This window comes from Loxodonta africana, chromosome 11 (assembly GCF_030014295.1).
Source record: "Loxodonta africana isolate mLoxAfr1 chromosome 11, mLoxAfr1.hap2, whole genome shotgun sequence".
In the NCBI taxonomy this organism is placed as follows: domain Eukaryota; kingdom Metazoa; phylum Chordata; class Mammalia; order Proboscidea; family Elephantidae; genus Loxodonta; species Loxodonta africana.
In genome coordinates this window covers 21658193-21682050 of record NC_087352.1, presented here as the reverse complement: position 1 = coordinate 21682050, position 23858 = coordinate 21658193, and the positions used below count along the sequence as shown (strand labels likewise).

The following is a 23858-nucleotide window of genomic DNA, read 5'->3' as shown; positions in this document are numbered from 1 at the left end:
TCCATTTCATTTTTGATGATTTCCAATATTCCTAGGTTCATACTTCATACATTCCATCTTCCTGTTATTTATGGATGTTTGCAGCTGTTTCTTCCATTTTGAGTCATGCCACATCAGCAAATGAATGTCCTGAAAGCTTGACTCCATCCATGTCATTAAGGCTGACTCTACTTTGAAGAGACAACTCTTCCCCAGAGTTTTTTCCAACCTCAGGGGCTCATCTTCTGGCAGTATATCAGACAATGTTCTGCTGTTATAAGGTTTTTACTGGCTAAATTTTCAGAAGTAGAGTGCCAAGTCCTTCCCCTTAGTTTATCTTAGTCTGGAAGCTCAGCTGCAACCTGTCCACCATAGGTGACCCTGCCGCTACTTGTAATACCAGTGGCATAGCTTTCAGCATCACAGCAACACACAAGCCATCCAGTAGGACAAATTGACAGATGCATGGGAGATTGGAAACTTGATAATCTACTTTTACTTTCTTTAAGGTTTGTATAAAGAAGAATAGGCCTACCTATCAAATTCTTTTAGAAATATTGTAGAATTATTCTTTATTTGAAATGGAATACAAATGCATTTTACAGGCTTTGTTATTCAGACCAGACAGAATATTTCAAAATATAAATCAAAGAAAATATATAAAATAGATACAAATTTTTAAGCTAAATATATGCTTTCTAGTTACTCTCACAATAAACGTCAAGTAAATTTGAAATTATAGAAATGAAAGATTTAAGCAAAATACAATGTTGCCCAAATTTAGCTCAGTGGTACTTGAGTTCATTATTCACCTCAAGTTTTGAATAAAATTGAGAAATACAACATAATTTATATCTCTTTTTAAAAGTTATTGGTTTAAAAAAAAAAAAAGCTATTGTGGTTTTTAAGCAACAGTTGGTGACCTAAATACCACATGCCTTAGCCCTCCAGGCCACACACCCCATGAAATGAACCTCTGGGCAACTGAGCACAGGGTTGAGTTTCTGCCTACAGGGTGCATGACGGAGAGAAATGAAAATAATATTCAGTGTGGGGTCAGGATGGAATTGTACATTTGCACAGGCACAGTTTTGCATTTCACCTTTTAATCTGCATCCCCTATACAGACAACTGCATTAAGAGCTAAGGCTGCAAACCAAAAAAAGGTCGGCAATTCCAAGCCACCACCCCCTCCTTGGAAATCTTTTGGGACACTCCGTCCTGTAGAGTCACTGTGAGTCGGTATCGACTGGACAGCAATGAGTATACAGACAACTCCAGCCCTTCTTAATTAAAACGCTTAGATTAAATTCCAATTTCTGAAGACATTACTCATCCAACCCCTTCCAAATATCGACCCTCTCACCGAGGTCTCAGGGCCCTGACCCCTGTCGCCACTACCTTACCCAATCCAAAAAATTCGATGGACTTAAACCCCTTTTATCATGAGGAAAATATTGCAGCTTCCAAAGTAAAATATAAAGCCCACACGACTCATCTTTTATTAGTACCTTAAACCCTCTGAAACACTAATTTAAAATATGCAGAAAGTAACGCTTCTCCACGCCATACTAAAGACATTCAGCAGTTTCCAAACCTGGGAAAAAATGTCTCGGAATCTAAGCCAGAAGCCCTGGTGGCTTAGTGGTTGAGCGCTCAGCTGCTAACAGGAAGGTGGGCTGTTTCCTCCAGGAGACAAACATGTTGCAGTCTGCTTCTGTAAAGATTACAGCCTTGGAAACCCTATGGGGGCAGTTCTTCCCTGTCCTATAGGGTCACTATGAGTCCAGTCAATTCGATGACAACAACTCAGGTGGAGGGAAGCCCAGCGCCTGTCCACTGAGGCTCGGTCCCTCCGGAGCTGGCCAGTCTACTCGCCCCGCCCCTTACGCTTTGGCCCCGCCCCACGCCGTTGCGTCGCTAAACGCCACGCGCCTGCGCAGTTTACGGCAGGAGAAGAAGCGGGTTGTCTGGAGTGTCACAGTGAGGTGAGCTTCCGACTTTCTGGTTTAAATCTGCATTTCGTGGTCCCGGGCTTCCACTTGCGTGCCCGGGGGGTGCTGCGGACGTTAGAGCCCCCGCACCCGCCCATCCCACCACTGGAGATGCCGGCGCTGTCGTGAGACGTTCCGAGTCCCGGTCGCTCCGCCGCCGGCCGCGGATTCGCGTTCGTTTTGGTGTAAAATCGCACTGAAGGGGGTCCCCGCCCCGGGCTTTCTGCCCTCGGGCCCTGCAGGCGCCGCCTGCCGCGTCGTCTTCCTGCTTAAACCGTCCCCTGGCCCCCGCCCGCCTGCGCCGAGTCCGGTCCTCACCGGGGGTCTCTGGCGACATCCCGTCCCTTCCCCCCTTGTGTCGCCCCTGGAGGGCAGCGCGGGTCGCCCGTCCTCTCCTGGCCCTGGGACTCTGAGACCCCATTCCATCCCGAGACCCCGACCACGCGTCTTCTTACATGTAAAGCCCACTTAGTTGCCCTCCTGTCCGCAGTTTACTGCCGGCACATCCCGCTCTGCCGCTGGGCCTCTCTTCCCGGCCTCTCGCCACCGACTCAGCGGCTGGTCCCCTTTGTCCCGTTCTGTTGCTGGGCCTCTCTGTGCCTCTCCCCTAGTCTCTCTCTCACCCTCTACTCCCCCTTCCCCCCCTCCCCAAAGCCTACCGTGCTATCTCCAGTGTTACAGCTGCCTTGACCCGTATTGCAGTTCTTTTGGAGGTTCCCTGCACCCCTCTTACCTCTCTCAAAATCACTGTGGGTTTAGCTGCTTATATAAGCAAGTTCCTTACCAATTTTAAGGCATGGCCTTCCCAGGAGAACCGCAAACTGACCAATCCCACAAATCACTCAGTCCTAGTGGGTGGTTTTACCATCTCCATTCGCATTTGGAGCCCCCGTTGCTCAGTTGTTAAGAGCTACGGTTGCTAACTAAAAGGTCGGCAGTTTGAATCCACCAGCTGCTCCTTGGAAACCCTATGGAGCAGTTGTACTCTGTCCGGTAGGGTCACTGTGAGTCCAAATGGACTGATGGCAACGGGTTTGGTTTTTTTCTTTTTTTACATAACAAATTGACCAATTCCTGCAAGGTGCATAAAACAGACAGGGCAGACTGTTGCCCAATCAATCATTTTTGGCTGAATAATAAACCCAAGGCAATATGTAAATAGAAAACTACTGCACTGCACATGGTTTCCACAATTCTTTTGGGGTATGGGCAAAAAAACTTCTTGCAGACCTGGGCCCTTCCTGACCTGCTATCCCAGGGCCTGTCTGACTTCATGCCCTTCTTGTCTCCTTGTTCAGTTACTCTGCTGGAGCCATCAGGCCTCTTTCCCTCCTTCTGGGGCCAGAATCCCTAACTCCTCAGGACTTCCACATGGCTAGTTTCTCTGCCTGTAACTCTGTGGTCCCTCACAAAGCATCATGTGGCAAATACCCTCCCTCCCTCAGCTTTTTGTTCTGATATCACATTCCCAGGGTTATCTTCTCTGGCCACTATTTAACATTCCAGCCACACCCTCACCCCCATCCCTGGCCCATAATGCCTGCTCTGCATTTTTCTCTCTGCTCCTGCCCCTTGCAGTTACTGAATCCAGGTGACAGCATGGCCCTACGGGAGAGTAGAGTCACAGGTGGAAGGTGTGCTGGGTCTGGCTCCTCTGAGAGGGCTCACCCCTGGTTGCACACTAGATTGCTGAGGCATTTTGCAAATACGTGGCTAGTTCCCCCTCCTGCCCTCCAGGGAGTCCCTGTCAAAATAGTCTAGGTATGGCCCACCCTCAAGAATAATTACAAGTGCTCCAGTTTTGAGCACCAAGGCTTTGGGTCTGAGACCAGTCCCTGTTCTGTGGGGAGGAGGGAGGGGCTCTGTCGTGCTTGGCTTTGGTATCTGGACCAGGTCTGTGATATGAAGAGGAGGTCACCCCAGCCCAGATACCCCTGCTGCAGCACAGTGTGAGCTTCACCAGGAGAGGATGATAAACTCACCTGTTGGTCTCCATGTAGGAGTTTGTTGTCTCTGAGTCCCTCCTGGGACAGTGGGCAGCAGGGACCGTCTTTCCCCATGGTGAGGTCCTCCCTGTGTGTGTAATTGTGACATGGGAACAGGGGTCTGTTCATTCTAAGTATTTAACAGCGCATTGTTGACATTCAGGATTGCCATCTCGAGTCTGATCTTGCCTGAGAATGAAGCCGGGAGGAGGAGGAAAAAAGAAGGTGTCTGGAATCGCTCTTTCCCAAGTAGGTCATATTCTCGGTTAGTGACTTTGTCCTCTCCTTCCCAAAATGCTGTGCTGAGAAATCTTTCATCTTCTCTGATGTGTCCTGCCTGACATGTTTGCTCCTACTCACTCAGGGCCTTCCCTCAGTCCCCTTTCAACTCCACACAGATTCCATCTCACCCTGTCCCAGTGACATGGGACTTATGAAGAGGTTCCATTTGGGGAACATCATGGGAAGTACTTCACAGCAGGCCTAAGGTGGGAGATGGGGAGTGGGCCCATGGGGAAAGTGATTGTGGGCAGTAGAGAGGGGTTATGACCCGCATCCCCTTGCTCTGTCAGCTCTCTGGCCCAGCATTAAAGCAAATGCACATTTATGTGCGGTATTAGTCTGCAGGAACAGTTGGAAATTCTGGAAAAGAAGACTCACAATGGGAAACCTACTCTGACTTACTTTATAATACATTGGAAGCTAAGCAAGCGAACCTGTGTTACTGGTTCCAAAATATTAATGATTTGAAATGGAATGGAAAGTTCAGTAACAGAAATCAGGGATAGAGGATGCTTTAGTCCATAATCAGTTTTGAAGTATGGAATCAACCTGAATGTCTAACAGCAGGAAGCTCTTTAAATCATTCACATTTGCTGAAAATCACATCCCAGTTCTCCCTTCCCTGATACCAAGTGTGTTGATCAGTGCAAATGAATCTCTTATCAGTTTTGTTCACCTCTGTTTCACTTTTTTTCTGACACTAGCTGTACACGTAGCACTTACTCCTCTGACCCTAACCACCTGGAGCGAGGCCAGATCTCACAAATAAAGGACACAGTTCTCCAGACTGCCATGTCTGCCCCAAACTTCAGATGCCAGTCAGAAACCCGGGGACCTCTGTGGGCTCCCTCACTTCTGATCTGCTCGCTACAAGTTTGAGGATTCTCTTTACCATCCTCAGGATATCAGCCGTATCTCAGGGGGGCTCAGCTTCCCTCACTCCTGACCTGCTGGCTCCTACTACTCCCTTAGGTTCGATAATTTGCTAGAATGACTCACAGAACTCACAGAAAATGCCATACTTATGATTGCTGCTTTCTTATAAATACAAGTCAGGATCAAAATAAAGAAGAACAAAAAAGCAAAGCTGGGAGGGTCTTTAAATATTCTTATTTCAGTTACTTTAAATGTTTGCATGTGTGTATGAATGCGAGCTTATATGTACAAGACTGGTTTTTGTAAAACACACATCATTTAATAAGTAATTTATATTTTTTTAACACTTGAAAATGTGTCTTAAATATTTTCAACGGCCTTAAATTTTTGTAAACTATGTTAACAAATTAATAGTATGAAGAATAGCAACTCGTGTGTGCTTGCATGTACATGCATATTTAATGACCCTCTATCCAATTCGGTGTTACTGGCTTTTACCTTCTTTCAGATTTTCTGTTTGGAATCCCTCTGTCACCATCCTTTTAATCCTGTATCAGTTACTTCACTGGTGGGTTGTTTGGATTCATTTCTAAAGCTCATCCACCTGGGTCTGGCTTTGCCACTGATTGGCTCTTTGACCTGAGGAGAGTTTTTTGAGAGTGTCTGTGACACAGTCGTCTCCCCTGTAAAGCAAGAACACATCTATTTCTCATAGGTGTTATGTTGTTATATATGAGTTAATTCATGTCAAGCCTTTAGGATACAACTTAGCAAATGGTAAGCGTCCAAAAATTTGTAGCTTTTGCAATTATCTTCATCACCACAATTTTTCTATTCTGAGTTTCTTTAATGCCACTTTGTCATCTCTAAAGATGCCACTCCTGCTGTAGCTCAGCTGAGAAGCTGAATGTCACTTGGTGTGCACAACATCAGATCGAGTGCTTCTACATAGACCACCCCGTGGGAGTTCTTTTCATTTGTATATTTATTGTCCACAAAAATGAAATCCCTGGAGATTTAATGGATTTCATATCCTCTGCTGGAAAAGTCTAGTAAAACACAGTTAGGGACATACAAGTTGCTCAGCATTATCTTACGCTGACTGGTCAAAAGTCTCACATCAATTGAATTGATACGCATACCTTTCTTATTTTATCATTTTGTGTGAAAATAAGAACTCTCCCTTGTCCACTTGGTGAGATGTGTTTCTCATTTCAGGGACTATTGACATTCAGGGACGTGGCCATAGAATTCTCTCAGGAGGAGTGGGCATGCCTGGACCCTGCTCAGAAGGCTCTGTACAGGGACGTGATGTTGGAGAACTACAGGAACCTGGTCTCCCTGGGTGAGCATAACCTCCCTCCGGAAGTCGGGATCTGCCCTTGTATATCTTTGCATTTTCCCTTATGAGTTTCTTGTAAGCCTTTCCTCTGCTTGATGTAGCTTGGAATCTGTGTTCTTAAGGCAGAGATTGAGGTTGGTTCAGAAATCAAAACTTCATGATGACCTTCGGATGATCTGCTCAGTTCACACTATGTCATTCCTGGTTCCAGGCCGTAAGTAACCACACAAGCTTATAACCAACTTTTAATATATCTAATTCTCTGGCTGGAAACCCTGGTGGCGTAGTGGTTAAGTGCTACGGCTGCTAACCAAGAGGTCAGCAGTTCGAATCTGCCAGGCGCTCCTTGGAAACTCTATGGGGCAGTTCTACTCTGTCCTATAGGGTCGCTATGAGTCGGCATTGACTCAACGGCAGTGGGTTTTTGGTTTTTTGGAATTCCTTGGCTTTACTTCTGTGCTTTTGTTTGAATACTTGTTGCAGAGGGCTTGATATCTGCTTAATTAATGCATTCCTTAAGCATTAAGAAGGAGGCAACCATGGATGAATTTCTGGAATACTTTTGTCGAGACATCTGTGACGTCCTAAGCTTACAAACAGCTTGGATAGTATTCTGCAAAAGCTACCTTAACATCATGTTCCTTTATTCATATAAGCAGGAATCTATCCTTCTGAGGGAAACCCTGGTGGCATCGTGGCTAAGTGCTATGGCTGCTAACCAAGAGGTCGGCAGTTCAGATCTGCCAGGCATTTCTTGGAAATTCTGTGGGGCAGTTCTACTCTGTCCTATAGGGTCGCTCTGAGTCGGAATTGACCTGATGGCAACGGGTTTGGTTTTGGTTTTTTGGATCCTTCTGAGATGAATATTATCTCCATTTCAAAGAAAGGGACAGAGCTCTGGACTATGGAGAATAAGATGAAAACTGGAAAAATCCCAGGTAGCTGGGAATGTATCAAGATGTTAACAAATGGTCAGATGTGTAAGAGGTCAGATGGTTATAGAAGAAAACCCTCCATTAAAGATTGTTCGGCAAAACTCTCCCCAAATGAGAAAACACAAGCTTATTTCTTGTGAGCTCTCAAAGGGAATTTTTTCATCCCCACTCTTCCCCGTCCCTCATTTATCACTCTCTTCTGACGTGTGAAGTTCATCCTCCAGTGGTGTTCCAACTCAAGGAAAGACAAAGGCGCAGTCTTTATTATGACCCACGGCACACTATTACGTGGTCCCTGTGAGGCTTTGGTGCCAAGGCTCTGAGAGGGCTGTTTCAAAGATGTCCTTTCACCCCTTGGCTTCTCCTTCTGTACTTGATTTCATCTCATCCTCAGTCTTAGGTCATATAGGTCAGAGCTGAGGGCTCCATCATCCTGAATCACCTGTCCAGGTTCCATTCTCATTCCATGTACTTGGGAGACCTCAGGAGATGGTAAAACATTGCCAGCTCTTCCACTACAGATGAGCTCGAGGATATTGCACAAGACTTTCTCAAGACCTCTCTGTCTGTTCAGACCCTCAGTCAGTTCTTCTCTTTTGATTTTCTATGCTATTTAAGGAGTGTATGTGATAAAAGAGTGGGTCAGATAGTCTGAGATTTTTACTCAGCAGTACTGTAAAGGCAATAGACAGATACTCTTTTAAAACCCCCGTCCTACATGGCAGCCATTTCTCTTTGTCTTTCAGATTCTAAGCCTGAATTCTTTGGGCAGAACACACAGCTCCTTCTCAAGGACCCCACCAATTCTGACAGCCTTACTTTACTTGCAGTTTTTGTACTTTCCTCTTTCTTTCAGCTCTCCACGTAGACTAGGAATCTTGAAAAACCTTGGCTCTTCTTGTCAATTGCATTCTTTTCAGTTTGTATGATTTTTCCTCTGAAACTTGCTTTTGAAGTACATGTTTCTAGATTCTGAAATTCCACCCTGTTTTTCTGCTGTGATACCCTATCCTTTAGGTGATGGACAGTTTGAGGTGAACTTCCCCAGAGTGGGGGCTTACTGGGTACAGTTGTTGTTGTTAGGTACCGTTGAGTCGGTTCTGACTCACAGCGACCCTATGCACAGCAGAACGAAACACTGCCTGGTCCTGCACCATCCCCACAATCGCTGTTATGTTTGAGCTCATTGTTGCAGCCACTGTGTCAATCCACCTCCTTGAGGGTCTTCCTCTTTTCCGCTGACCCTGTACTCTGCCAGGCATGATGTCCTTCTCCAGGGACTGATCCCTCCTGACAACATGTCCAAAGTATGTAAGACGCAGTCTCACCATCCTTGCTTCTAAGAAGCATTCCAGTTATACTTCTTCTAAGACAGATTTATTTGTTCTTTTGGCAGTCCATGATATATTCAGTGTTCTTTGCCAACACCACAATTCAAAGGCATCAATTCTTCTTTGGTCTCGCTTATTCGTTGTCTCGCTCTCACAGACATATGATGCAATTGAAAATACCATGGCTTGGGTCAGGCACACCTTAGTCTTCAAGGTGACATCTTCGCTCTTCAACACTTTAAAGAGGTCCTTTGCAGCAGATTTACCCAGTGCTATCCATCTTTTGATTTCTTGACTGCTGCTTCCATGGCTGTTAATTGTGGATCCAAGTAAAATGAAATCCTTGACAACTTCAGTCTTTTCTCCATTTATCGTGATGTTGCTCATTGGTCCAGTTGTGAGGATTTTTGTTTTCTTTATGTTGAGGTGCAATCCATACTGAAGGCTGTGGTCTTTGATCTTCTTTAGTAAATGCTTCAAGTCCTTTTCACTTTCAGCAAGCAAGGTTGTGTCATCTGCATAACGCAGGTTGTTCACGAGTCTTCCTCTAATCCTGATGCCCTGTTCTTCTTCATATAGTCCAGCTTCTCGTATTATTTGCTCAGCATACAAATTGAATAGGTATGGTGAAAGAATACAACCCTGACGCGCTCCTTTCCCGACTTTAAACCACTCAGTATCCCCTTGTTCTGTCCGAACAACTGCCTCTTGATCTATGTAAAGGTTCTTCAGACCATCTGAAGAATGGATTTGACGCATTGAACACTAGTGACCGAAGACCAGACGAGTTGTGGAAGGACATCATACGTGAAGAAAGCAAGAGATCGTTGAAAAGACAGGAAAGAAAGAAAAGACCACGATGGATGTCAGAGGAGACTCTGAAACTTGCTCTCAAATGTCGATCAGCTAAAGCAAAAGGAAGAATTGATGAAGTAAAAGAACTGAACAGAAGATTTCAAAGGGTGGCTTGAGAAGACAAAGTAAAGTATTATAATGACGTGCAAAGAGCTGGAGATGGAAAACCAAAAGTGGAGAACACGCTCAGCATTTCTCAAGCTGAAAGAACTGAAGAAAAAATTCAAGCCTCAAGTTGCAATAGTGAAGGATTCTATGGGGAAAATATTAGACGACACAGGAAGCATCAAAAGAAGGTGGAAGGAATGCACAGAGTCATTATACCAAAAAGAATTAGTCGATGTTCAACCATTTCAAGAGGTAGCATATGATCAGGGAGCTGATGGTACTGAAGGAAGAAGTCCAAGCTGCTCTGAAGGCATTGGCGAAAAACAAGGTTCCAGGAATTGACAGAATATCAATTGAGATGTTTCAACAAGCAGATGCAGTGCTGGAGGTGCTCACTTGTCTATGCCAAGAAATATGGAAGACAGCTTCCTGGCCAACTGACTGGAAGAGATCCATGTTTATTCCTATTCCCAAGAACGGTGATCCAACTAAATGTGGAAATTATAGAACGATATCATTAATATCACACGCAAGCAACTCTTTCATTCATCTTGCACTTTTCATATTTTATGAATGAACTTGTTTTTTATTTATTTAATCATCGGTTACGTATTTTTCATGATACTCTCAGTGTTCTGTATTTCACATCTGCAGTTTGTGGGGCTGTGGGATTGAAGAATAAGCATTCTTTCATCTGTTTTGCAAGAAGATTTCCTAGGTGAGGATTGAATTCATGAGTCACCATCCATTTCCCCAAAACCTATGAAACCTCCAGAATTTTATTTAAACATAGTCTTACTTAATTCCTTTTACTTTTGTTTCACTAGCAGACTTAGTACCTACTCTCAAAGTTCACTTTTTCCTCTTAAATTAATTGAATTTTTATATTAGGAATTTTGAGCATCTTCAGAATATACTTTTTCTGTTAACTCTCTTAATCTGAGAGATACCATAGAATTGACATGCCATAACTTGTTATATAAAGTACTTTGCTTTTTCTATCGTGTATTGTAAATTCTATAAACATAGCTTGTTGGGTTTTGTTTACATTTTAATGAGTTTTGGTTTTTACTACAAATGCTTTTTTATTTTTGCTGTCTGTATTTATCATAGAAACCCTGGTGGCATAGTGGTTAAGAGCTATGGCTGCTCACCAAAAGGTGGACAGTTCAAATCCACCAGGCACTCCTTGGAAACCCTACAGGGCAGATATCTTTCATTTTACAAGAAACGTAGCCAATTTTTTGTACTTCATGTACTTCTTTACCATTGTTGCTTATGACACCTGGATTTTCCACAAAACTACCAAAGATTTGGAAATTACATTCTTAAGATTTGAAGGCTGATTTGTTCCCCCTCTTCCTTTAAAGCTGAATTTAGTATAATGTTCACCTATTCCTTGTTGATTCAGAGCTCAGTGCTATCTTGATGTTTTCTGGCCATTTTTGGCTGCTTATGTTGCTGACCAGCTCTCCCTGTGCAGCGCATTCCTCGGTAGGTCTCTGTGGGATGTCCAGAAACTGCTTCTGCGCTTAACTGCCGTTACGGACACCACTCTTGCTTACAAGCCATTGTGTGCTCTGAGTCGTTTAGTTATATACCTATTACAGACAAATCTGGATTTTCATTCTTTTAATGTTATTTATTTAGCTGAATATAGTATTTAAAAATCAGCTATTCTCAACATATTTTCTCTTTCTCATTCTGTTTCCTCCCTCTGGATTAGAAGCTCTTTTAACAGAGAATTCTTTATAATTCCACACACTGTAATTTTGTATTTTTGTGTTTACTTTTTAAGTAACTGCTGGATTTATTATGGTTTATTAGGTTGTTTTATGTATTAGTTTTCATTGTGCTTTGCAGATCCTGGTTTTTCAGTATTTATTATGGAATGCGGAGCCCTGGTGGCATAGTGGTTAAGAGCTTGCCTGCTAACCAAAAGGTCGGCGGTTCAAATCCACCAGCCACTCCTTGGAAACCCTATGGGGCAGTTCTACTCTGTCCTTTAGGGTCACTATGAGGTGGAATCAACTCGATGGCAACGTTTTTATTATTATGATAATGATGATGATAATGGAAGATAATTGCCATGCATCAGTTATTATTGCAAACCTGTTTTGCTTGGGTACAGATAGTTTTATAAACAGATGTTCAGAAGAATATTTTGTTATTCTGACAAAAGTGTTTTCTTAAATTCCTCCTGTTTTTATTTGTGCTTTTTCTTGGTTTGTAATATCTTTTTCAGGTTTGCAATATCTTATTCATTAGGTAACTTTTTTTACTTACCGTTAACGTTATGTAGGTCTCTTCTTTAGCATTTGTTTGTGTATAATAATTCTGTATCAATGTACGCTAATATAATACTTGTTTTCATACATGAGGCAGCCACATACCTATGCCAGTTGGTGTGTGCTTTAAGATGGTGGTGAAAAAATACACCTTCTCTCGGAGCTTCCGAGTATTCCCATAGCCCGAGTGGTGTGGTCATAGGGCATCTGAAACTCCACTTCCCTGAGAATGATTAGCAATACATGTAACCAGCCTTTCTTTTGTTTTTTCCCTTCCTTTTAATGATATTTTATTATGTTTTTGGTGAAAGTTTAAATGGTAAATTATGTTCCAGTTTGAAAATTTTTATACACATTGTTCAGTGATAAACATTTTCCACAATGCATCAGCCTTCTTAATTGTGTTTTGGTTCTTCTATTGTAATCATCCTTTCTTTGTTGAGGAGTTATATTTTTTGTGTTCCTAAACATTTGAAGGCTATAGTGGAGAAGTTTTTTAACTCCTCCTTTTAAATATTTCTATTTTTCTGATGTAAAATTATGTTTTTCAATATGAAGTATTTTCCAGCTATTGTTAATAGGAAGCCTATGGTTCTTTATATCTTTTAGATGTCTCTTCTACATGTGTAAGCAAGGAATTGTCACCAAAAGAGATCATTAATAAAGGAGAATTATTCCAGAGAGTGATGTTGGAAAGACATGAAAGCCATTGCACCGAGGATTTTGACTTAAGGCAAGTCAGGGGAAATATGCAAGAGTTTGAGACTCAGTGTGGTGATGATGAAAGGAACAACAAAACAACCCATAAAAAAATTCTCACTGATAGAAGAGATCAACACGTAAGAAGAAATGTAGGAAACGAGTACATGATATGTATTGAAAAAAAGGTTGAATTAAGCTTTCATTCAAATCTGACTGAAATGCCGAAATTTCAGTCTGGAGGGGAAATGTATGAATGCGATCAAGTAGAGAACTCTATCAACAGTGATTCTTCAATTACACCACTCCGAAATATTCCTCTCAGTGTGAAAACCAACATTTGTAATGCATGTGGGGACGTTTTCATGCATACTTCATTGCATACACAACACCAGAAAACACACATTAGAGAGGGACCTTATAAATGTAATGAATGTGAGAAGATCTTTAGCAGCAGGGCAATCTTTACAAATCGTCAGAGAATTCATTCCATGCAGATACCTTATGAATGTAATGAGGGGGCCAAAGCCTTTTACTGTGGCTCAAACTTTACTGAACATCAAAGAATCCATCCTGCAAAGAAGCCGTATAAGTGTAATATATGTGGCAAGGTATTTGGTCAAAAAGGACACCTTGTAGTTCATCTGAGAATTCATACAGGAGAGAAACCTTACAAATGTAATGTATGTTGCAAGTCCTTTTACTGTAGCTCAAACTTATCTAGACATCAGAGAATCCATACTGGTGAGAAACCATATAAATGTAATGTGTGTGGCAAGAACTTTAGTCGACCTTCAGGCCTGACAAATCATCAGAGGATTCATACTGGAGAGAGACCTTACAAGTGTATTGAATGTGGTAAGGCATTTATCCGAAGAACGAAACTTGTGGAACATTGGAGAATCCATTCTGGAGAGAAACCTTACAAATGTAACGAATGTGGGAAGGCTTTTACCCAAAGAGCAAACCTTGTAGAACATCAGAGAATACATTTGATGCAGAGACCTTACAAATGTAATGAGTGTGGCAAAGCCTTTAACTCTGCCTCACACCTCACTAGACATCAGAGAATCCATACTGGAAAGAAACCATATAAATGCAATGTATGTGGCGTGGACTTTAGTCAAAATTCGAATCTTAAAATTCATATGAGAATCCATACGGGAAAAAAGGCTTACAAATGTAATGAATATGACAAAGCTTTTAGCATTCAATCAGTCCTTTGGGGTAATGAGAGAAATCATACTAGAGAGAAAAATTACAAAGGTAAAAAGCAGGTGAAAGCCTTTAATTGTCACCCAAATCTTACTGCACATCAGAGAATCTGTCCTGGAGAAAAACCCTATAAATGTAATACATGTGGCAAGGTCTTTACTCAAGGTAAAAGGCTTATGACTCATTATAAAATTCATATTGTGGAGAAACCGTAACGGCATTATGAATATGGTAAAGCTTTTACCCAAAGATCAGATTTGCAGAGCATCAGACAATTAACGGTAGAGACAAACCTTACCAATGTAATAAGTGGCAAAACCCTTAAATGGGGCTTGGCCCTCACTAAACACCAGAAAATTCATAAGGGAGTGAAATCAAATCAAACTATAAGGCAAGATTGTTACTTCAAATTCACAGCTTGCAAACCATCTGAGAATTCGTCCTGGAGAGAAAACTTATATTTGGTATGCTTTTATCACGTGTTCACATGTTTGAGGTCCAGAGAATTCATACTGGAGAGAAATAAGTGTAAACAATGTGGTAAATCACTTTTCTAATTTCACGTTTATTACACATCAGTTTGTACTAGGGAAAAATAAGTAGTCTTTAAAGATAAATCAGCGTCAGTTGTTACATTCTACAGTGTAATTAAAGGCTGAAATCTCTTCAAGCTCATGAGATGTGTGTCAAAGGAGCAATGATGTGTCTAAATACAATATTTTTGTTCAGTTATTTGAGGTTTCTTGAAAAGGCTATATTACTATTGATAACTTTCTCCCTACGGTTTTAAATCTTGCCTTCATGCCTTCATTGCTGCCCTTTTGCATGTTACCATGATGGTCTCTGGGGAGTGATGAAGGAGATGAAAGTTTTCCTTCATTAAATGGGGATCATTCATATCAATGTTCCCTGAAAGAACAAGGACCCTGAATGTTAACATACAGTGTTGTTAGTTTCAGTCAAGTCCATTCCAGTTCCTGGTGACCTGATGTATGCAGAGTAGAACTGCTCCACAGGGGTTTTGAAGGCTGTGGCCTTTGAGAAGCAAACCAACAGACCTGTCTTCCGAGGTGTCTCCGGGTGGCTTCAAACCACCAACCTATCTGCTAGTAGCGGAACACTTAACTGTTTCTGCCACTCAGGGACTTCCTTTAACATACATGGGGGGATAATTTGAATAAGAGTATGGGGAGGGGTGAAGAATCGATGTAAAACAATGACTAAGTCATCATGATAAATGTGTTCAGAGCCACCTTCAACAGAGTGTCCTTGTGAGTTATAGGAAAGGATTATTCTACCAAAAGACCATGAAACAGCAGGCCAAGACATTGAGGGCCTGACATTTTCATGGGAGCAGATCGATAAATTACTAGGACAGTTCGTGTGGTAGAAATACTGGAAGGCTACTGACGATCAACTCATTTGAATTGCAATAGCTACTGTATATCAAAGATGAATGAAAAATTCGTCTTGTTCTTGGAAACTGAAATGAGAGCAATTATTAAAAAAAAATCAAAAGAACCAAAATACAGTGTATATGTGTTGACTTCACGTTGTTTAACCACTAGCGTTGCATTTTGCTACTATTTATTCAGGATGCATCATAGATGTTAAGGTTTCTGGTGCAAACATTTTGCCCTTGGCTATTAACTGAAAGGTTGGTGGTTCAAATCCACTCAGTGATGCTGTGGGAAAAAGGCCTGGAGATCCACTACCGTAAGATTAGAGCCAAAGAAACACTATGGAGTACAGTTCTACTCCAAAGATAGTGGTATTACCATGAGTCAGAATCAATTAATAGCTGCAGGGTTTTTTTTTGGTTTTGTTTTTGTTTTTTTGGTTATCATAGGTGCTGTTGTCTTAATTAATAAGCTTTAGCTTTTTTTTTCCTGACCCTGAATGACTCATGTTCCTTCTACCAACAAAGTCATATCCCACCTCAGTAGATATTTCATGACAGACATTAACAATGCACCATTAGACTGTCACACTTAAATGGCATATATAACAACTTCTTTCCATGGTGGAATTAAACAGTATACAATTACACTCTCTTCATTCTGTCCCTGATTATATAAGTGTCTAATAAAAATACAAAGGAAAACAAGCCGCTGCCATTGCGTGGATTCCGACTCATGGTGACCCCATGTGTTTCATAGTAGGAAGGCATTCTATGGGTTTTCAGTAGCTGTATTATCAAAATTGATTGCCAGGGCTTTGTTCCATGCTGCTGCTGGGTGGATTCAAAGCACTGATACAGACAGAGTTGCTAAAAACTATTGTCAGAGCAGAGTAAATGAAGCTAAAATAGGGTTCAGGTTTGAAATCCATTCTGTGTGAGAAAACTTGTGAAACCAGTTCTGCCTGTTAAGAAAATGTGGGTTTTTTCCTTTTAACCACACCAAAACCTAATGTTGCCAGTTTATTTCCAAGGGGCTTTTATGTAGCTGTGACCACTCTGTGGACTCTTTCTGGTAACTAAGTGGCAAGTAACCAACAAAGCACCATATCACTAAGTAGTAACTGTCTTATCTCACCAAGCACCAATCAGAATTTTGTTAGCTTGTTTCCAAAGCAGCCTTAACCCAAACAACTCATGTCCACGATTTGTTTCCAAACGGTCTTAAAACAAAAGTTGTAACCATCACCAATCAACTTAATGTCAGTAAGTAGGTAACTAGTCAACAAAGCTTTGTAAACTAGTCATTATTAAGGTACCACTTTGTCATTCCACCTTTGAGGATGATGTATCTTTACTTCCTTCTTTAACAATATATTAGCTGCTCCCGAACTCTAATTCAGTGGACTCTGCTAGCCTCCTGTGCCTAGTGCACACTAGCAGAACTCCATTACAATGATTGTCTTTGTCTTGGCTTAATATAAAAATCTCATAATTAAATTTGAGTCTGGGGTCTTTTTGCCCTACGACAGACACCACAAACCTTTCAGTTAGTAGCCAAGCACAAACAATTTGTGCCACCTTGTCATATTCTGAATTCCTAAACCCAGCTTCTCTGTTCATGGATATGGACTGTATGATCATATATATACACACCATTTTTTTTTTTTTTTGTACCTAAATAGGACCTATGACTTGCATTGGCTTTGATTTCCATGTGGTAAAAAGTGCAAATGTATTAAGCATATGGAAAATGTTAGATAATAAATGGAAATATCAAATAAAGGTGAGAATAATTTTATTGTCCTTGGAGTACTCACTGAAATAATTTGAAAAGGTCAATTTAATGAGTTTTCCCCTAAGAGTGAGGATACAGAATGGTAGTTTTCTAGATAAACAAAGTATATACCACCCAAAACGTTTTTATTAACTTCTACTGCTGACCAGTCTACAGGAACAGAATGGGTTTTCTTTTGTTTCTCTAGGACTGCCGTAACAAAATATCACAAACTGGGTGTCTTTAAGCCATTCTCAGTTTTAGAGGCCAGAAGTGCAAAATCAAGGTATCAACAGTTATGGTTCCTTCTGGGTGGACTCTGAGAGGGATTGTGTTGGAGTGCAAGGAACTGTCTAAATTCATGACGGTTAACCAGGATCAGCACAGAGCTGGTTCCTGTGAGGTGGAGGTCAGACACACCTCCACTCTCCAACTTCTTCACGATTTCTGACACCAGTCGTATCCCTTCACAGCGCTCTACTTCCCTGCTGGGTTCTGTAATTCATTACAGTGACCACACAGAATTCACAGACCATACTCAACATTATGTGGTATTTTAGGTAGTAACAGGCCACAACTCAGGATCAGGAAGCACATAGGCAAGGTTTGGAAGGCTCCCACAAAGTGGAGAGCACATCCCTCCATTCTTCAGTGCAGGACAGCTTCCAACCAGGACACAATTCACAGGGGCTGTCTGCCAGCAACTGTCACTGTTAGCAAGCTACTCTGCTACTTAGTGGCCCAGCTAATAGTGTAACAGCCCACTCAGCTCTCTTAGCTGCTTTCTGCCATCTGGCCTCTTGCTTAGGGGCCCAGATCATGGTCAGTGTAACAGTCTGCTCACTGTGCAAGCCCTCTCAGCGTTGCTACTCTGCCACAAGCCTCTTCTAGACCTCTCGCCATCAGCTCTGCGCCCAGACCCCTCCTAGGCCTCTCAGCCACCAGCTTTGCCACCAGGCCCCTTACAGGCCTTGCCGTCTGCCCCGAAGCCAGCTCTTCTTGGTTGTGTTTTTCTCCTTCCCTTCTTCTACCTGTGAAAACGGCATTGTGTCTTCAGACCTCCTTGTCTAACTTCACAAGGGGAAGGAGAGAGAATCAAGATCAAGATCAGCCCAAGGCTGATTCCCGTGAGGTGGATGGAGGTCAGACATTCTTACCAATTCTGACACCAGCTGTCCCTCCCACAGCACACTCTTCTCTCTGGGTTCACTAATTTATTGTGATGGCCACGCAGAACTCAAAAGCCATATTCACAGTTAAGTCATTAACTAGGGAAGTAACAGGTTACAACTCAGGATGAAGAATGACTCAGGATACCGTTCTTCAGTCAGGACAGAGACTCAGCTGTGCCTGCAAGCAGGCCTCTTTCTTGCCCCTTAGCTCCTCAGCTCTTCAGCACCTGCCTTGCTCAGGCAATTGTTACAACACCTTTTAGCTCCTCCCATAAGTTCCTGGAGGCATCCCACTCTGCCAGTAAGCCTGCTGCCCAAAGATGCTCAGCTCTCTTCGTGGATTAGTACATCGACTGTAGCCACCTTGCATGGTGGACAGGGAAGCCCACCATGCCATCTTGTGCTGGTCTCCCAGTTCTGCTGCTGCCGTTTCTCTGCCACACTTACCAACGTCTCACGCTGCCTCTGATGTTATAGCTGTCTCTCTGTCTCCTTGGTCTAGGAGCCTCTCAGCACGGGGACCCCAGGTCCAAAGGATGTGCTCCGCTCCCAGCTCTTCTTTATGGTAGTGAGGCCCTCTTTCTGCTCTGGAATTCACTCTCTTTTTAAAAGTAGAGAGATGGCAAAACTGACCAATCCCCTCGTTAGGGTTACATACACCTTATTTGCATGGTCCCTATCTTGGTTATCTAGTGTTGCCATAACAGAAATACCACAAGTGGATGGCTTTAACAAAGAGAAATTAATTTTCTTATAGTCTAGTAGGTTACAGGTCCAAATTCAGGGCATCAGCTCTACGGGAAGGCTTTCTCTCTCTCTGTTGGCTCTGGAGGAAAGTCCTTGTCCTCAGTCTTCCCCTGGCCAAGGAACTTCTCAGGTGCAGGGACCCCAAGTCTAAAGGATGCACACTGCTCCCGGTGGTGCTTTCTTGATGGTATGAGGTCCCCACCTCTCTGCTTGCCTCCCTCTTGAGAGATAAAAGGTGGTGCAGGCCACACCCCAGGGAAACACCCTTTACTTTGGACCAAGGGTATGACCTGGGTAAGGGTAGTGTTACAATCCCACCCTGATCCTTTTTAACATAAAATTACAATCACAAAATGGAAGACAACCACAAAATACTGGGAATCATGGCCTAACCAAGTTAATATACACATTTTTGGGGGGACATAATTCAATCCATGACAGTCCCACTCCCACAGGGGCTCCATACACATTATTTGCATTCTTAGCAGGCTATCCAATCCCTTTAGTAGGCCAGAAACACCTTATTTGCATAACCTGACCCAGTCAGGGTGTGGGAGTTACAAGACCATGCATAGCTGAAAGGACCATAATAAGTAATTCACTGTACCACACTACCTCTGTGGGGTTGACCACTTATATAAGCAAACTCCTTGTCGATTTCTAGGCATGGCCTTCCCAGCAGGACTACAAACTGACCAGTCCCCTCGGTGGACTGCCAGTCTCAATCCCACTGGGTGATTTTATACACTATTTTTCTGGCTACTAAACCAACCAATCCAGTTAAGGTGAGTATAACAGACCAGTCACAGGGCACACTGCTGCCCAGGGCCAGACAAAAGTGTCAGACCATCAAGTTGTTTACAGCTTACCCAGGAAAGACAATCTCCCACAAAATACCCTGGGCAAAAGTAATAAAACTTCTGGGATACAAAAGGACCTAGCAGCCACATTCTGCCCACCCCCCAAGCTATTTTTCTAACATGGTCATTCTTCAGGGCTTAGGAGGAAAAATCTCCCAAGCTCTTTTTCCAAGGAACCATGGCAAAAGGCCCCATAAATAAACTGATTTCACCAGAAGGACCTTGGATTTTGTCAATTACTTTTTCTGCATTATTTGGTATGCCCATGTAATTTTTTAACTTACCCTGTTGGTGTCCTAGATTGTATTACCTGACTTGCACATAATGAACCAGGCTTGCATGCCTGGAATAAATCCCACTTGGTCATGATGCATTGTCCTTTACATACCATGTTGAATCCCATACTGCCATGACTTCATTTAAAAAAAGGGCAAGGTGGGCAAACTCCACCATTATCACTGAATGGAAAGGATCAGCACAAATCCAGTCCCAGCTAGGAATGGATCCAGGCTTCACTGTTTGTAATCTAGTGCCTGAATTCGTGTAACTTCCTGAGGGATAAAAGTCAGAATCAGCACAGAGCTGATTCCTATGAGGTGGAGGTCAGTTATACCTCGGCTCTCCAATTTCCTCATTTCTGACACTAGCCATTCCCTCCACAGCGCTCTCTACTTCTCTAATGGGTTTGCTAATTTATTGCAATGGCACCATGGGCTCACAGACCATACTCACAGTTGTGTGGCTTATTAGGGAAATAACAGGCTATAAACCTCAGGATTAGGATGAACTTGGAACAGGAACAATTCAGGGTCAGAATCAGGAAACACATAGACAAGGTTTGGAGGGCTGCCACAAGATGAGAGTACATCCCTCCCTTCATTGCAGGGCAGCTTCAAACCAGGACAGCTCTCTCATTTGCTGTCTGCCATGCAAGCAGGCTTCTCTGAGTGCTAGCAGACCTCTCTGCCACTGGGACCCACTACGCTACCCAGGCCTGTGTTCTCTCTCTGAATACCCGGGAGAGGGGGAGGGTTTGCAACCCCTGAGCAGGGCACATCAGGTCCCTGCACTGCCTGGACATATGTTACAGCTCTTTAGCTTCACCTGCAATCCTCCCGCCTGGAGGCACACACCAGCTTTCTCTCTCCATGGGCCAACCTGTCACTGTGCCATCTCTCTCTGTGGGCTGACAAGCCCACTGTACCTTCTCTCTCAACATGGGCCAACAAGCCCACCGCTACGGTCTGCTGATCTTGTGGTTCCCACCACTCATAACTGCTGCTGTTATTTCTCTGCCACTCAGCTCTGCTGTGCTTATCACTGTTTCTCTGCCGCTGGGCTCCCTGTTGAGATTCACCATCTTTAGTGGTACAGCTGTCTCTTCTCAGTCAAAGAAGTTCTCAGCACAGGAATCCTGCGTCCAAAAAACTAACTCCACTCCAGACTTTTCTTAATGGTAGTGAGGTCTCCCTCAACGCCTGTAGGCCTGGCCACTTGTATAAGCAAACTCCTTGTCAATTTCAAGATATGGAGCTCCCATCAGGGCCACGAACTAGCCAATCCCTCAGTGGACTTCAAGTCAGTCAATCCCATTGAGTAGATTTTCAAACCACTATTTGAATAGCAAATTGACCAATCCTTGTAGGTGCATAAAATAGACCAATCAAAGCACAGACTGTAACACACCTAGTGCCAGAAAGGCCATATGTAAGACATTTGCATTGTACCTCCCCACATCTCCACTCCTTGTTACCAATCATTTCCATGGCAAATTTTCTCTCTGACCCTAACTGCCCAGAGTTGGATCAGACCTCACCTCCCACTACCCTGAGACAGGAGATAACATTTCTGGGTGTCCAGGGCCAGATTATCGGGGACTAGCCATGGTTCAGGGGTCTGTACAACTACCTGCACTTCAGTCCAGCTGGTCTTTCCCTCTCTATCCCTGGTACTAGGTCACAAGGTAGAAGGACTCTCTGTCCTTCTCTAAGTTATTACCTATAATATGCAACAATAAACTTTAAAAATAAATACAGATTGGAGAAAAACAGTGAAATAAACAAAACATTGTCACATTAATCAAGAAATAAAAGCAGAGCCTGCTTTTATTTCTTTTATTTCACATTAATCAAGAAATAAAAGCAGAGCCTGCTTTTATTTTTATGTATAAAAACCTGCTTTGCATTTAGAAGAAATATTAAGTCACAAAAGAGAGTTGGTAAACTTTATTCTATACTATATTTTATTTGTGTATTCAGGCTAAACAGCTTATTTTCTAGGGAAAAAAAAGAGCTATAGTAACTGGGGGAAAAAACTAATAAATCAATTTTATTTTGAAATTATTAATTTAAAAAATCCCAAATATTTCAGGAAATCTGATTTAAGGGTAAGTTACATGAAAATTGCCAGCAACAGGTAGTTACCAAATTTTGTAATATCTTCGAACATTTTTTTAAAGAGATGTTCTCTGGCATTCTGTCAAGCATATATAGCATGATTTTTTTTAAAACAATGAAAATGAAATTTAGAATAATTAAATTCATATTTATATCAAACACAGGCTGCTGTATTTAACATAAGGAACAATATAAATTTGGCATTAAGAATTTTAATACACTAGTATGGCATTGAACACTAATAACAAAAGACCAGATGAGTTGTGGAATGGCATCAAGGACATTATACATGAAGAAAGCAAGAGGTCATTGAAATGATAGAAAAGACCAAAAGGGATGTCAGAATAGACTCTGAAACTTGCTCTTAAATATAGAGCTGTTGCTGTTGTTGTTAGGTGCCATCGAGTTAATTCCGACTCATAGTAACTTATGCACAACAGAACAAAACACTGCCCAGTCCTGCACCATCCTCAAAATCGTTGCTATGCTTGCGCCCATTGTTGTAGCCACTGTGTCAATCCATCTTGTCGAGGGTATTTCTCTTTTTCGCTGACCCTCTACTTTACCAAGCATGATGCCCTTCGCCAGTGACTGATCCCTCCTGATAACATGTCCAAAACACGTGAGACGTAGTCTCGCCATTCTTGCTTCTAAGGAGCATTCTGGTTGTACTCCTTCCAAGATAGATTTGTTCGTTCTTTTGGAAGTTCATGGAATATTCAATATTCTTCGCCAACACCAAATTCAAAGTTTTCAGTTTTTCAGTCTTCCTTATTCATTGTCCAGCTTTTGCATGCATATGAGGTGATTGAAAACATCAAGGCTTGGGTCAGGTGCACCTTAGTTCTCGAAGTGACATCTTTGCTTTTCAACACTTTAAAGAGGTCTTTTGCAGCTGATTTGCCCAATGAAACGTGTCTTTTGATTTCTTGACTGCTGCTTTCATGGCTGTTGATTGTGGATCCAAGTAAGATGAATTCCTTGACAACTTCAATCTTTTCTCCGTTTATCATGATGTTGCTCATTGGTCCAGTTGTGAGGATTTTTGTTTTCTTTATGTTGAGGTGCAATCCATACTGAAGGCTGTGGTCTTTGATCTTCATTAGTAAGTGCTGCAAGTCCTCTTCACTTTCAGCAAGCAAGGTTGTGTCATCTGCATATGCAGGAAAGTAGAGCAGCTAAAGCAAATGGAAGAAATGAAGTGAAAGAGCTGGACAGAAGATTTCAAATGGCAGCTCGAAAACACAAAGTAAAGCATTACAATGACATGTGCAAAGATCTGGAGTTAGAAAACCAAAAGGGAAGAACACCTTCAGCATTCCTCAACTGAAAGAACTGAAGAAAATATTCAAGCCTCAAGATGCAATATTGAAGGATTCTATGGGAAAAATATTAAACGACGAAGGAAGCATTAAAAAAAAGGTGGAAGGAAAACACAGAGCCACTGTACCAAAAACAATTGGTCAGCATTCAGACATTTCAGGAGGTGGCATATGATCTAGAACCAATTGGAGGAAGAAGTCCAAGCTGTACAGAAGGGATTTGCAAAAAAAACAGACTCCAGGAACTGACAGAATACCAACAGAAATGCTTCAACAAACAGATGCAGCTCACCTAT

General features: G+C 42.4%; 1 protein-coding gene across 2 annotated transcripts; it reads left to right on the top strand.

The window, feature by feature from the left end:
• The first annotated feature begins 1903 nt into the window (after positions 1 to 1903).
• LOC100655622 (zinc finger protein 501-like) lies at positions 1904 to 17795 on the top strand. 2 transcript variants are annotated; one of them, XM_010586592.3, is made up of 4 exons: positions 1904 to 1967; positions 4122 to 4207; positions 6335 to 6461; positions 12585 to 17787. In XM_010586592.3, exons 2-4 carry the CDS (start codon positions 4154 to 4156, stop codon positions 14102 to 14104), a joined length of 1701 nt encoding a protein of 566 aa, XP_010584894.1. In that variant the 5' UTR covers positions 1904 to 1967; positions 4122 to 4153; the 3' UTR covers positions 14105 to 17787. The 2 variants fall into 2 exon arrangements, with proteins under 2 accessions (XP_010584894.1, XP_064150271.1); XM_064294201.1 differs by lacking the exons at positions 1904 to 1967; positions 4122 to 4207; positions 6335 to 6461 and adding an exon at positions 6472 to 6672 and having other exon boundaries at positions 12585 to 17795.
• The last annotated feature ends 6063 nt before the right edge of the window (positions 17796 to 23858 follow it).

Bases quoted from the DNA above. Each gene is read 5' to 3' on its own strand.
- LOC100655622 (XM_010586592.3), top strand. From the start codon at position 4,154: ATGAAGCCGGGAGGAGGAGGAAAAAAGAAGGTGTCTGGAATCGCTCTT. The intron at 4,208-6,334 runs GTAGGTCATATT...TTCTCATTTCAG, and splicing joins CTGGAATCGCTCTTTCCCAA to GGACTATTGACATTCAGGGA. The intron at 6,462-12,584 runs GTGAGCATAACC...TATATCTTTTAG, and splicing joins CAGGAACCTGGTCTCCCTGG to ATGTCTCTTCTACATGTGTA.